The 14,162-nt window shown below is 35.2% G+C and overlaps 1 protein-coding gene across 2 annotated transcripts; it reads right to left on the minus strand.

The window, feature by feature from the left end:
• Positions 1-96: 96 nt before the first annotated feature.
• On the minus strand, positions 97-11,080 carry LOC120278732 (cation-chloride cotransporter 1). Of its 2 annotated transcripts, XM_039285457.1 has the most exons (14): positions 10,956-11,080; positions 10,551-10,724; positions 9,905-10,054; positions 9,726-9,804; positions 9,328-9,419; positions 8,387-8,501; positions 6,792-6,892; positions 6,110-6,171; positions 4,841-5,086; positions 4,613-4,727; positions 3,121-3,315; positions 2,390-2,790; positions 1,653-1,814; positions 97-1,446 (listed from the first exon to the last, which is right to left on the minus strand). In XM_039285457.1, exons 2-14 carry the CDS (start codon positions 10,691-10,693, stop codon positions 356-358), a joined length of 2,952 nt encoding a protein of 983 aa, XP_039141391.1. In that variant the 5' UTR covers positions 10,694-10,724; positions 10,956-11,080; the 3' UTR covers positions 97-355. The 2 variants fall into 2 exon arrangements, with proteins under 2 accessions (XP_039141391.1, XP_039141392.1); XM_039285458.1 differs by lacking the exons at positions 10,551-10,724; positions 10,956-11,080 and having other exon boundaries at positions 9,726-9,796; positions 9,905-10,041.
• Positions 11,081-14,162: the final 3,082 nt, after the last annotated feature.

Here is a 14,162-nt window from a genome sequence, read left to right on the forward strand (position 1 = left end):
CTGCTGTTTATCTGCAAATTCCATTTGAGCACCTATTTTATATATAAAAATTATCCTATCTCGTTCAGAGGAAACAGAGAAAACAAGACACCATCATCATCAACATCAACATCCATGTTATTCAATATATCCACAAACAGTAACAAAATTTCCTTGATTACAAGTTCCCTCCACCTCATCTACACAAGAACAAAAATGAAATACATGCAGAAGTGAGAAAGACTTTCTAGATTGGCAGAGTGAAAAGAATGAACTCAACCTGTAAAACTATCCATCTAATACCTTTAAAATATGACAAATATGGAAAACCAACACACAAACATCACAATGAATGAGTAACTATAACGGCCATTGGCTACGTAAAAAGGGTAACAACATCTCTTCTATATCCCCTAACTATCAACATCCTCGGCACATTCTCTACTAATAGATCCATGTATTCCATGTAGAAGTAGGCTGGGTGGTTCAATGGTGGGGGTGGAAGGCTTACAAACACCACTGCAGACATCCGTGAGTATCTGAGTATTGTTGAGTTTAACTTCAGAGTTGTGTAAAGAAACTTGTCGACTTGTTGCTCGTTCACGACCACTTGTTTTCCATCTGCCATCAATGGTTTACCTTCTTTCCGGGCAGTTTCTTTCATCTCCTCAAGGTATACAGCTATACGCCGTTGAGCGCTTGTGAATGCCTCGACTGATTCATCTTGCTGAGGCGCACTGTCCATATGTGCTTCCCATGACTTCATTGTGATCACTATCACCTCAGCCTGCATGCGGAGATCGTATAAGAATTTCTTAACATCAGCCTTCAGCTCCTCAGCTTCAGTGTCCTCTTCAGCAATGCAAAATACTTGGATCTTGCAACTTTCAAAACTCTCTTTCGTGAGCAAGAGCTGAGATAAAAGCAGCATCAGACCTCCATCCCTCACAATCCAGTATAAATCAATTGTTCCATATTGTCTTTGGTATTCACCAGGCCATTCATCCAAACCCTTAACAATCACAACTGCTTTATTGGCTATTATACAGTCGTTGATGATGCTGACAAAGGTAGATGGTATCTGGGTGAGGTTCTCCCGGCGCCAAATTTCCGGGTAACGCATAACAATGATGTTTGGCTTGAGATTGCCAAGCCCCATTGTTTGCACAATGCCGCGAAAGCCATCAGACATGGTTGGTGCCACAATTATCTCAGCCACACCCTCACAGCGTTTGTAGTCTATGTATGTGCTGAGTTGGCGGCAAGCTGTCTTGGCATCCTCAGCCAATTCATGATAGTCACCATCGATGATGGAGAAGAATATTGACATACCACGCCCTTTCTTCTTCATGCAGTTAGCAAAGTCAGCAAGCTTAGGATGACAAGGGACATTCTCTGGGAGCTTTCCCCATGGCCGACAGAAAATAAGGGGAATTGGATACCAATTTTTGGGATGAACCTGGTTTGCTGCAAAGAGTGGTGCAAGAGAAACATTAGAAAAGGGATCAGTTCAATAATAAGTAGCTTCTTAGGTGTATCAGTTAGTCACATATCCATCATTATTCTGTCTTTCTGTCTGGACTACGGTAAAAGTATTAACGCATGATGGACATAACTTGGAAATATGCTTCTTCTGGTACCATGACTTAATAAGGGAGCTTTCAATAACATACCTCCTAACGACCGAAGGCTTCGCAATGCCAATTGAAAGTATGCACTTTTAAATCCATCGCCCCAATCTCCTGCCTTTCCCTTTATGCTGACATAGTAATATATGAGAGTAGCAAGGGCCAAGGACACCACAGTGAAAGCCCATGAAATTAAGAACATGATCACTGCATAAAAAGTCTGTGTAAGCTGCAGTAATCACAAAAAGAAGAAGTCTGCTCCATCAATGACAAAAAACCTATAATCCACATAATCAGAAATATGAAATAATCATGGAATAAAAATAAGGATATGAACAGCTTAAAGTACTACAGAATAAAAAAGACACTGAATTGACAGATAATCCATCTGCACTACACCTATGGCCACCGCACCTGGAGTATTTCAGGTTTGTCATGAACTGCTCCACAATTACCGGGGAACCACCTAGTCAATGGTAATTCTATGTATAATTGCTTTACAAACTAGCAACCAAGTGGGCAAGAATAATTTCAAAGAAATCAAACAGAGAGAAGCTCAGAAAATAGACAACCCCTAGGCTATAATGAAAAACACAGACTAGTAGTTCTAGTAAAACATCCAGTAACACATAGTGTTCATCATCACTCCTGCACATATAACAACTTTACGAACAAAAAGTGCATGAGAATCTTGTCACATATCACAACGTAGATGTTTAGCAACCTGTTATCAGGTTCTTTTGCAAACATTGTGAAAAAAAAAAAGAACTAGGAAAGCTTACCAATACAAACCAATGCCCCAAGAAGTGAGAGACTCCAGTGGTGGAACTTCCATCGAGGACGCCAGCTAGGAGCATCAAGAAGGTCCAAAAGGAAGCAGGACACATTGACACCCGAATAACACAGAAGGAAAAACATAGTTATAGTTGGTGTGATGAGATCAAGATTCCCAATGATGACACAACTTATACAAATGAAAGCTGTAAAAAGTGTTGCAATATGAGGTTCATCGCCTTCTGAAACTCTAAAATATTTGAGAACTGGAAGAATGTCATCATTGGCTATAGCAGCAAGCAAGCGTGGGGCACCTGTCAGACTTTGAAGTGCAGCACCTAAAGTGGAGAGAATGATCCCAACATAAATGATTGCAGGGATAGGCCAGGCAACTTCAGCAGTAAGAAGCCTGCGTGAGAATTTGAACCAGTTTAAGCAACAAAATACATATTCACAAAGCAAACAACACCCTTGTGTTCCTCTATCAAACTTGACAGCATGACAACTTAATTGATTCAAACATTATTATATAGTGGAGACCATCAGCATCAATGATATAAGAGCATAGGCTACAAGACACAGCCCAAAATGATATGTATCTTTATATGCAAATATTCTTCAACTGTGGTGGTGGTTGCTAGCTATTACCCAGGAGATTTCCATTTTCATTCTTGGAGATAACAACTGCTTTTGTCTAAACATTTTGAACTATAAATGTTCCGCATAGAAATGCCGGTACCTGTTTGTCAAAAGCTCTTCTCTGGTAGCCAAAGATCCAAACAGTATTACTGATATCAAATATAAAGAAGTAGTGGTAAGTGTAGCAGCCAATGTTCCAATTGGTATCGAGCGTTGTGTGTCTTTCAGTGATGCAGAGCGATTTGAACCAGCCATAATTCCTGTTACAGCAGGGAAAAAGAGACCTACCAATGCACTGACAAAGTGAACAATCATATATTAGAAGGTGTGAAGAACGCTATTTATTACAAATGTCATCATGTCTATATAATTGATTTTAGAAATGATGAATTAGAAAAGATCCATAATGTATCAATATTAAACCTCTGGAGGTACCTATTAAGCAACAAGTATTGTTTAGTTTATACATGTCTATACAAATTAATTCCCAAAAGGGCCAAAACACTCTTGGTAAGAAAATCATGGTTAACTTCTGTTCACTTTGGTGTGAGCTTGTAGAACTGATTCCCCATTAACACAAGACTTCACTTATAACCAGCAATCTCTACAATAAACTTGTCTTCTACGAAGTTATGAGCATAGAATATATGGATCATAGACCTTATTTCTGCCCTCAAAAATCCTAGCTGTTTTCATGCTAAATTAATCACAACATGGGGAGCATATCGCATCAAGTTAGCTGACCTAAAATCCCCTAACGTTTAGAACAGTGATTAGCTGTCGCTAGTAAAAGCCAACTGCAGCTTAAAAAGAACCAGAACTTCCTAGGCTTCAGTGATTTCCAGCTATGATTAAGAGCACAGCCCCATAACATTCCTGAGCTATTGTAGCATGAAAACATATTTTCAGTGTATAGGTGGGTCCATTTTAGGACCCAAAACCACAGTGCCGGTGGCAATTCCTTTCTTTTATACCTGCTGCTCTCTGCTTTTGAACTTCCATGTCAAACTCCAATCCTATTTCCTGCAATATTTCTTACTCAAACTTTTTAAACAGGATCTTGTATTCATTTTGAAATTGACAGCAGTTTACATCATTATTACAAGGCTTTCTTGTATTATAAGCAGCCGATCAAACTTAAACCTAAGGTTCAGCCAATTGCTCATTCAAAATTAAATCATGAACAACATTGGTATGGAATTTGAGAGTTCAAATTGATCAGGCTTGAAGTTGCTGAAAAAATGAAACCTCAAATAGCTCATTCTATATATATATGCATAAGTGAATGGGCCAATAGACATATTTGGCCCCTTCAGAAGAAAACTATAACTGCTACACTAGTATCTGAAGTTGTCTACGTTTTTTAGAAAGTTGCAAACATTAGGAGCATCCATTTGTTGAAAGAATGTAATTTATGGGAAAATTATTGGGAAAAAAATTAGGAGGTATAAGTGAAGGCAGAGAACATTTTCTTCAGACTCAGTTTCCTCAAAATATCACATGCAACGAAGCCTAAATTGCATGATGTTTAGGTATAAACTAGATGCTGGTGAACTGCACTTCAGTTTTGCCTATAAAAAGCAAGGGCTTACTTGAAGTTCCAGTAGATAGGACCCTGCAGATCAGGTATCCCAGCATTTGTAGTACGCTGATAATCTGAGCTCCAGTTGTCTTTTAATGTACTTAACTTCAGTCCGGTAATCCCACCTGTGATGGAACACATCAAACAGCAAACAGTTATTTAGAAACTGAAGTGAAAATGACACCTACTTGAAGAAGGGTATAACATAATAATAGACAAATACCAATGAAGAACTTACTTGAAGCATTACTCCTTGGTGCTACAAATGCTCCAATAAAGATGCAGAACAGCGAAAACAGGACAGGGATTAAGATAGTGGGTGCAACCTTATTAATAATTTTCACCCCACCAAATACAATAAAACAGAGTAAAATGGTAACAACAACCCCATAAAGTTGCAAGTCATGAATGCTAGGAGTGGAGACGGTTGTTGTCGTGACATTCATAGGCACAGCAGTGCTATTAGAGACAATGGTTACACTCTCTGCACATTTGTTAAGAAAATTGTAAATTCACCCAAAAGAAAGTAAAACCTCAGAAGACTAAACTCGACAATGGCAACTATATCAAAAAGCAGATATGGTTTTCAGAAGAATAAAAGTATCAATCACAATGTTATGTCAAAAGATTTTAGCTATTCAATGGTACATGCAGATGCTTCAAAAAAAAGCATAAAAGTAAAAATAAGGAATGATAAATAGCTAGGATTTGCACATACAGAACTTCAGAAGATAAAAATCGGAACTTAGAAGAAGTATGATTTGACCCAACTTTCAAGTTTGCAAAAGGTGTCTCTCGTAAGCATGCCCAAATGTCCTCCTAGAACATCACTCTTCTCTATATATACATCATCAAAATGTTTTGCAAACTTAGCTCTTCAAAACATTTTCATTAAGAGAAGTTTTAATCTTCAGCCACTTTTCATGTCATAAAGCATGTCACTAACTTGCATGTCATACCTTGACTCTTCTATAATTGATATGTATGTTTCTGAATTTCTAAGTTATGATCCTGTCCTACAGGAAAATAGTAGATGTGCTTCAGGAATTATGTAGAGATTCACTCTTTTGGCACACAAAAGAAAATTTTACAGGAAAATGAATAAGGCCCAACCCACAAAGGTCATAATAAATATACGTTGTTAAAAAATTGATTGGAAATCAGGAAAAAAATGTTGGAAAGGCAAATTTTCCAGAAGGTAAGACGCTTAAAGGAGAATCATGAAATAGCTCATTGGGATTGATGAAACTAGTTACTATCAACTTCAGATGCAAGACTATTCTGTAGAGATATGTGAGGGCATTCTACATTGCGGTAACCAAGGGGGAGGCAATCCTGTGACCTAAACATGCATTTGGACAATAAATTCCTTATGAAGTTCTCATTATCACCGCTAAGTTGGTCACAAGATTTTAAAGCTGCGTTCAAAAGAATTTATGTTGAGTCATAGCATCATGAAAACATGGATAGTGAGACTACTAACATCACAATAAACCAATTTTCATACCTCTGAAAAATCCAGCACCGGGCACAGCATCCAAGAAAGTCTCTACAGCCCCAAGGACATACCTGGGACAAAGTCAAAGGGCTTGCCATAAGTGGAAAGGAAAGACTACTCTCATTCCAAAAAATCATAAAATGTTATTCCCCAAATATCGATACCATTACCAAACCATTAAAGCAAATAACCAAAACTGTTCTATCATTCTTCAAGCACATGAAGGGCTTCAATGGATTTCTCACAGTCAGCACCAAAGGGAAAGGCACACATAGATGCTAATTCATAAATAGATGAAAGTTTAGTATTGCATAATGATGTCAACTTTGACCTTATTAAATGATCCAGGAAAGCTAACACATGGTTACTTGTCTGTTTTAATGTGAAAGTTGATGTCACAATATTACTTGAATTGCAAGCCCTTGTTTTAAAAATAAACGTTTTATAACAAAATTTAGCAACTGAGAAAAAAATCACTTGATTCTTGTACATTTCTCATCCAGAAAACTTATCTCTCCAGAGAGAATTAACAAAGTAGGAAAACACATTTCTAAGAAGAAAAGAGTTTAAGCTTTTGAGCTGTATAAACAATTTTCAGCATGTAAATCAGAATGCTAATAAAAAAATTGCTAAAATCTCAACAGTGGTTATTTGAAAGTAATACAAGTATTAGCATATTGTACAGACTTACATAGATCCAGCAACAGCATTCCCAAGGAAAAAGCACAAGCCAATACTAACACCAACTTCTGGACCAAGAGCTCGACCAATGAGATAATAGGGCCCACCACCCTGAATAATTATGTGAAGACATATACAGAAACAATGTAGGCCATTAACAAAGATATCTGTCTAAAAGTAAACATGTATATGAGTGTATCAATCACTAGGAACTTGTCAACGGTCAAGGCAAAAATGTATACAAGAAAGGAAACCAGAAAAATTCTTGAAAAAAACATGAAATAATGAGCATAATGAAAAGTACGCAATCATAAATCACAGGGTCATGGAGCACACCCCAAAATTCAAGAATCAGACCTTTCAAATACAATACTTAAATAACTACAGTGATCCATAAGGATGTTGTAGAAAAGTTTTCTACCACTACATTTGGGGTTATAATTATCATCTTGGACAAACCAAAGATTTCTTTCCCAAAATTTTTCATTAGCTTGTCATTGTCTTGATTATCATCTACTTGAAGTAATGGAATGTAGTTATATTTTGTCATAATCTGCACAATGTTTATAAATGATTGTAGTCTAAGCAACAACATAATCTAGGCATGGAATCATTAATCGCTTAGAACAATTCTTTGACAAATTCAATACAAGGATAGCTAAGACGTAACACAGTAGTTAGTTGGTTTCTACTTCCCTTGGAAGAACAGAATAAACCATGTATGACTCATCTAGAATTTCCCTTATGTTTAATTGGATTCTCAGTCTTGACAGCCATGATCCATGGATGAGAGAATTGCTTACCCGCAACACTATGCCAATTGTATAGATTCTTCCCAGCTTTACATATATTTCATGTGTTGCTTGCAAGCTTCAACACTTCAAACTCGAATAAGATTGACCTTTCCACCCACCAATGGTTTTCCAGCTTTAGCAGCTGGACCATGCTTGGAGAAATTCTCAGTTCTGTCATGTGCTTAAATCATACTGATAGCAAGATCCCCTACCTCAAACCATATATGCTACTGCTAATTTCCATAAACAACCTATTTTGTTTGAAAAAAGTGGCTCTCAGTGTCATCACAAATTCTAAAAAACATTGAAAAAGACTACAGTCATATTCAACCCCCATCTGTTCTAATTTTTCAACAAGCAGTTTGGCTTGTTAAATAAAAATATGGTGTCAGGTTGACAGAGTAAACTTCAAATTAACCAAGTTGTCTTAATCAGATCATCCAAATAGGTCATACATTTTTCACATTAAACACAGATCATCTGCAAATGAGCAAGCTAGCCATGGTGTTAGTGCTACAAAGTCAGATATACCAGGCTCTCAAACACTACTGATTGCTTTGAAAAATTCAAGCAAATAATATATACAAGAGAAAACTACTAATCATTCTTCAAACTGTGAATTCCAAACATAAAAAATATGAAATGCAACAGGTTAATAGGGTAAAAAGAACCCCACCTATCTTTCACATGGAATGAAAACCGAAGAATCAAATAAGAAAATAATTTATAAAGGAAGCCAACATTTATGATCTTCATTTTGATACCTATAGAATCTATATTAAAGATACAAATTATAAAAACAGGACTGCACCTTCATAGCTCCATTAGTAGCAATTGCACTTAATGATATCCCTGTTAAAAATGTGCATGTGCCACAGAATGCAACCAGTAAGAGTGATTCTCCAATGCCACCCATACCCACAATCCTGCAAACAGAAAATGGTGTGCCTTTTCTATAAGGGAGTACAAAATGAGCTTGATGAAAATAAAATGGCACAAGGATAAATTTATCAAGGAAACAATAGCAAGATTTGAAGGTCAAAAAACAGAAAAAAGGCGAAAACAAGTTAAAAATCGATTGAAGAAAGAAAAAATACTCATGATTAATCATAAAGGACTCATTAAGGATGCTACAAAAATCATGCATAAAGAAATCATTTCCATCCATGTCAATCATCACACATTGCAAAGCCAGAAACATAAGACAGAAATTACAAACAACAAACAATGACTACTTGAAGGAGTGTAATAATTTTATTAAGCAAGCAACCAAAGAAGGCCTAAATTATCACATTTATCCTAAAGGATTTTATCCAATAAGGAAACATGTATGATGGCCAAAATTATTTCCTGTATTGAAGACTCACAATGATTCTGCAAATCATTTGGATAAGCACACATTGATTTAAGACATGCACGGTGGCCAAAGCTATTTTTGTAGCCAAATTCTCTTAAACAAACTTTGTATTTCTCAAAAATATTCATAATAAGATCAATAGCATGCTCCTTTCCTAATGGTACCCATTAATTTCTTGAGACTCATGCCTAAACTTTTAGTACATCTTCAAATAGTTAATCTTATCAACACAAAAAGAATTACTCAGATTTATGCTAAACAAAAATTCTAAGCCAAGTTTAATCTCTCATTTTTTTTATTTTTTTTATTTTATTTATTTATTGAGAAGACCAATATGTGTTTATACATTGGCAAAGCTATTTGAACGAAAAAAATAAGTGTTAAAAATACATTACCAAGTAAAACGGATATAATAGATTATACCCAATATGTTTTGTAAGCAAGGAACAAACACACCCATCAAAGTCCCCAGCTTAGGACCAGTCTCCTGCAGACCAAATCCAAATAAAAATCAAATTATTATCGTAAATGGGGGTACACTTGTCCAAAAAAATAAATAAATAAATGGAGAACAGTAAATCAAAAGGTCTATGGTAAACAATAAGAAAGAATATCATAATGTCATTATAAAAATAAAATAAAAAAATAAAGTAAAAGTCAGCAATATGAAGATATCAAGTTCCGCCCAGCAGGAAATACTACTAATCTTTAGTATAAATCTGCAAAGGAACTTGTCCAGCATTAAAGTAACTCAGGTAGAATCACCAAGGAAAGATGAAATATAGCATAGTACCTTGGGGCGCCCTAGAGTAATGGATATATTCTCACCATCTCTTGGACTAGAAGGTGTTGGAAGTTGTTCCCCTGTCATACTGTAACTTAATTAAGTTATTGAGAAAAATGGACCTTCACAAAAATGTAGCAAACAAGTGCATACACACAAAAGGGGATCACAAACACAAGAAAAATAACCTTTTAAGCCCCAAAATGTTAACAAGGGAATCAAAACCAAATAACTCTAATTTTGATTCTTTTTGGGTTCCATTCCGTCCATCATGAGATGGTGAAGATCCCTCCATTGCATTGCCAGGAATTTCCACTTGAGTAGCCACTGAAGATTTTCTACAAGAAGCAAAAAATCACAAAATCATATTGTCATCCATAAGGTTGTTCAACAACAGAATTTCTATTTTCAAAAAGGCAACCTACCATTTAGCATGAGACATAAAGAAATAAATAGTACCACAAAAGACTGCTGGTCTTGTTAATATTACTAATGAATGACAAAAATAAATGCAGCATGATAACATACGTCCTAACCACATGGGATAAAACTAGATTAGGTTGATTTTGCCCAGAATATTATATGATTCTCGGGTTGTTGCAATCGAGGTTGAGTAATTAAAGATAAGAAACATGTGTTCAAAGCTTATCAGCAGTAGCATACTGAAACTATATACACTTGTCAGAAAAGATAAATTTCATCTACATCAGAAAATTGGCCTAAAAACCATCAAATCAAAATCCAAAGCTTGAAACACGATTCGCCATGATTCAAAAAGAATAAATTACAAAAAAAAAATGGGAGTAAAGAAAATCTCCGAAGCAAAGGACAGACCTTTTGGGGATATCAGGAGAAGATCCGGATTCCATGGATGACATCTGGATGACCGCACGGTCATGAGAGCCGACGGGCCTGTACTGCCGCCCACTACTCGAAGCCATTTCCTCATCCGCGCTCTCGATCTCCCCATTCTCCATGACGAACTACTCCCGCAACCAATCAACCAAACTGCCAAAACACAAATCAGAGACCAAAAATCACAAACAAATAGTCCCCCATCGCATCACAACATTGCAATGCATGCAACAAAGTTCATCAACCAATAAACCAACATAAACAACCACGCAATTCAATCTCAATCCCGAATAAGAAACAAGAAATTAATCAATCCCGCATAAGAGCACAGAGAACAAGTCCTAGGGAAGTAAAACCAGATATCACAATCGAATCGAAGCATACCAGTGGAATAAGAACCCTAGAATCAATATGAATACAAGGATTCTCAACGATCGATCAGCACCGCCTCACGCTGAGAAACGCCACGGCGAGCAAATGGATCTGAGAAAACTCTCTCTCTTTCTCGTGCGTGGACGCACGAGTTGGCGTCGGCGCGACGTATAGATCCAAACATAGCCGTCAAAGTTGCCTCGAGATTCGAACTTTCCGCGTTGGAGCCCGCAACGTAAATGCGAATCTCAACGCAAAATAGACGGCTGAGATGGCGCCCTGATTTTCAAATAGCCAAAAAATGGATTTTAGTTTGGGCCGGCTTTAGTCCTGGGCTGACCTTTCTAATCCATCATATTGAATTCTGGTAATTCAATGATTTTCTGGTGGACAATTAAAACTTCTAGAATTTCAAAGAATAATTGTAAAATAATAATAATAAAAAAATTTAAAGGTTTTTTTTCTAATTAAAAACCATAAATCTTCCATAATAAGTTAAAGTAAAAAGAAATATAAAATAATACTAAGACCAAATAAATTTAGGTTAAGATTTAATGGTATCACAACATTGTAAAAATTCAAATGGAGAAATGGATGAATCCAATTAATGTTGTTTATTCATCTCTTTTCATGTGTGTGTTCTTTTTTATATATACATATAAAGAAAAAAAATCCCATTATGATGATGGTCTTGCATATATCACCCCCTAGCTTCTAATACATTTTTCGGCTCACCTTAAAAAAATAAATGCACCTAAAGGTTTTTTATGTTTTTTTTTTTCCATTATTTTCCAATTTTGAGTGGATCTTATTGTTGTTTGGACTGTTGTACTTTTTTTCATCTTGTTAGTTGGTCTTTTCGTACTTGTCCTCTCATTTATTAATACATTTTTAATTTATTTTTTTAAAATATAAATAAATCATAAATTCTCGATCATTTAGTTGAAAGAGAGTTAAATCATCAACCTTTCAAAGGAAATAAATTATCACCCAACCAATTTGTTCTTTTTCATATATTATTTGTTTGGAAAAGAATGAAATAGTACTCTCATGTTGTAAAAAAACTAGTGTACATTGTATCAATTAATGTAATTAATTTTAAATTTTAAAATTTATGTCATTCTAAGGGATGATCTCAACATATTCCATTTTAAATTTGATATTTAAAAATAAATAAATAAATAAAATAAAATAAAAGTGAAAATGGATCTAACAAGTTAATTACATCAAATTTTCACTTAAAACATTTGTTAATCAATTATAGTTTAGAATCTCTAATTCCCTTCATTCTGGTCATTAATTACTTTCATATATATTTATTTTCATCAATTTTTGGTATGTGAACCCTTTTTTTAAAATAATAAAACTAATCTTATATATATATATGAATAAACAAAAACAATTAAACAAAAAGAGGCTTTTTCCCACAAGTCAAAATAAATATGATGCATGAGATCATATTAAATTAAAGATGAAACATATGTCAAAAGTGTTTTAATTTATATATATGGTCCTTTCCCTTGCAGCATTAAGTAAAGAGAGCATTTGATAATTAATTAATTAATTAATTTTGATTATGAAGTCAAGAAGAGGAAGGTGAAGATGAACAGTTTACACACTCAAAGTGAAAGAGCGCTAAAGGCATTCACCAACAAAAGGAGAAACCAGGACTACACTCTTCTTTGTTTTCTTTTTCATGTCTTCAAACTTTATTGGGAATGGAAGCAAGCATTCCTCTAAAGAACATACCATACCATACCATAATTTTAATGTTTTCTTTATCAACTTATTGAGCTCAATTATTCATCCATGGCAAGCTATATAGCTTTACTGCTTTAATTAGCATCTTATCCAATGCATGTCAAACTTAACACTGCCTACCAGCTTTTTTGTCATAACTTGTCCTGTATTTGTTATCCCTTGAACAAGAGCTTCAATTAATGCCATCTGACAGAGAATTTCATTATCTATCAATCTATCTATCTATCTTTCTGCATATATATATATATATATCAGAAGCAGAGTGAATTAATTAATTAATTAATTAGTGATCATTTATTTTGTACTGAATACTGACATGGCTTCTTTGCTTTCTTTCTGCCCATTCTGAAGAGAAGGAAACTGGGAAAGTGAGAGCATGGGCTCCCCATTTGTGTTGGAATTTGAACACAGTGAAAGGGATAAGATAAATATTCTTTCATGAGAGAAGCCTGCTCTACAGTGTCTCTGTTTCTCTCTTTACTGCATACATGCACTTCATGATCATGATCTTCATATATATATATATATATATATTACTGATTAGTTTCTAATTTGTTGGTTAATAAGAGCTAGTGACATAACAATTAAGCAGTGGCATCTCCCATTTGTCCCATCAGACAGAGAGAGATCATACAAGAAAAGGAAAGAGAGGTGGAAAAGTGGTGAATGAAGTGAAAGAAGACAAAAGAAACTATGAGCTAGAGAGCAAGACCAGGAAGTGCAGCAGTAGAGTAAGTCTCACTTGTGTTCCATGCATCAACAGTGATGGATGAATTCTGGGCTGAAAGTGACTTCTCATGTAACTTTATTTTTCTCACTCTCTCTCTCTCTCTCTCTTTATAGCTAGATCTTTATAGCTCTCACAGTTCATGCATTCATTCATGAGAATTAGTATTTGGAAAGTTCCCTCTTTCTAAGCATGCAAATCATTTGATTTGAACATCTCATAGTATATGTATCTTGTGTAATGTGTTGCATCATCCATCAAGAAGCACAAAAACAAAAAATGAAAAAAAGAAAAAGCTGATCTTACTGCAGGTGTTTGAAAAGCCTAGTGAGTAGTGACTACTGCATTTGCAAGGAATTACTGCAATCTGTGCTTTATAGTAGATCATGTATATATGTTTACTGTTACCACTACCTTTCATGACATCTTTCATGCAAACAAAGTATACTGAATGACCAAATATGGATAGTTTTTGGGTGAAAAGATTTATCTGCTTTTTATAATAATACTAATTATGAGGATTAATTAAAGAGCTTTTACACCCTTAAAATTAAGCTCAGGAATTGTCTTGATCACTCCATGATCATTGTCATTTGTCTCTTTCTTAAAGCTAGCTGGGATCCATCCTTTCATGGAAGAAGAAGGCTGCAAAGCTTGACTAGTTTTATCAAAGTGGATACAGACCTGATCAGTGCTAGCTTTTTTCTGTGTTTGATTAACAGAAGCAATAT

Source organism: Dioscorea cayenensis, chromosome 16 (assembly GCF_009730915.1).
Source record: "Dioscorea cayenensis subsp. rotundata cultivar TDr96_F1 chromosome 16, TDr96_F1_v2_PseudoChromosome.rev07_lg8_w22 25.fasta, whole genome shotgun sequence".
Taxonomy (NCBI): domain Eukaryota; kingdom Viridiplantae; phylum Streptophyta; class Magnoliopsida; order Dioscoreales; family Dioscoreaceae; genus Dioscorea; species Dioscorea cayenensis.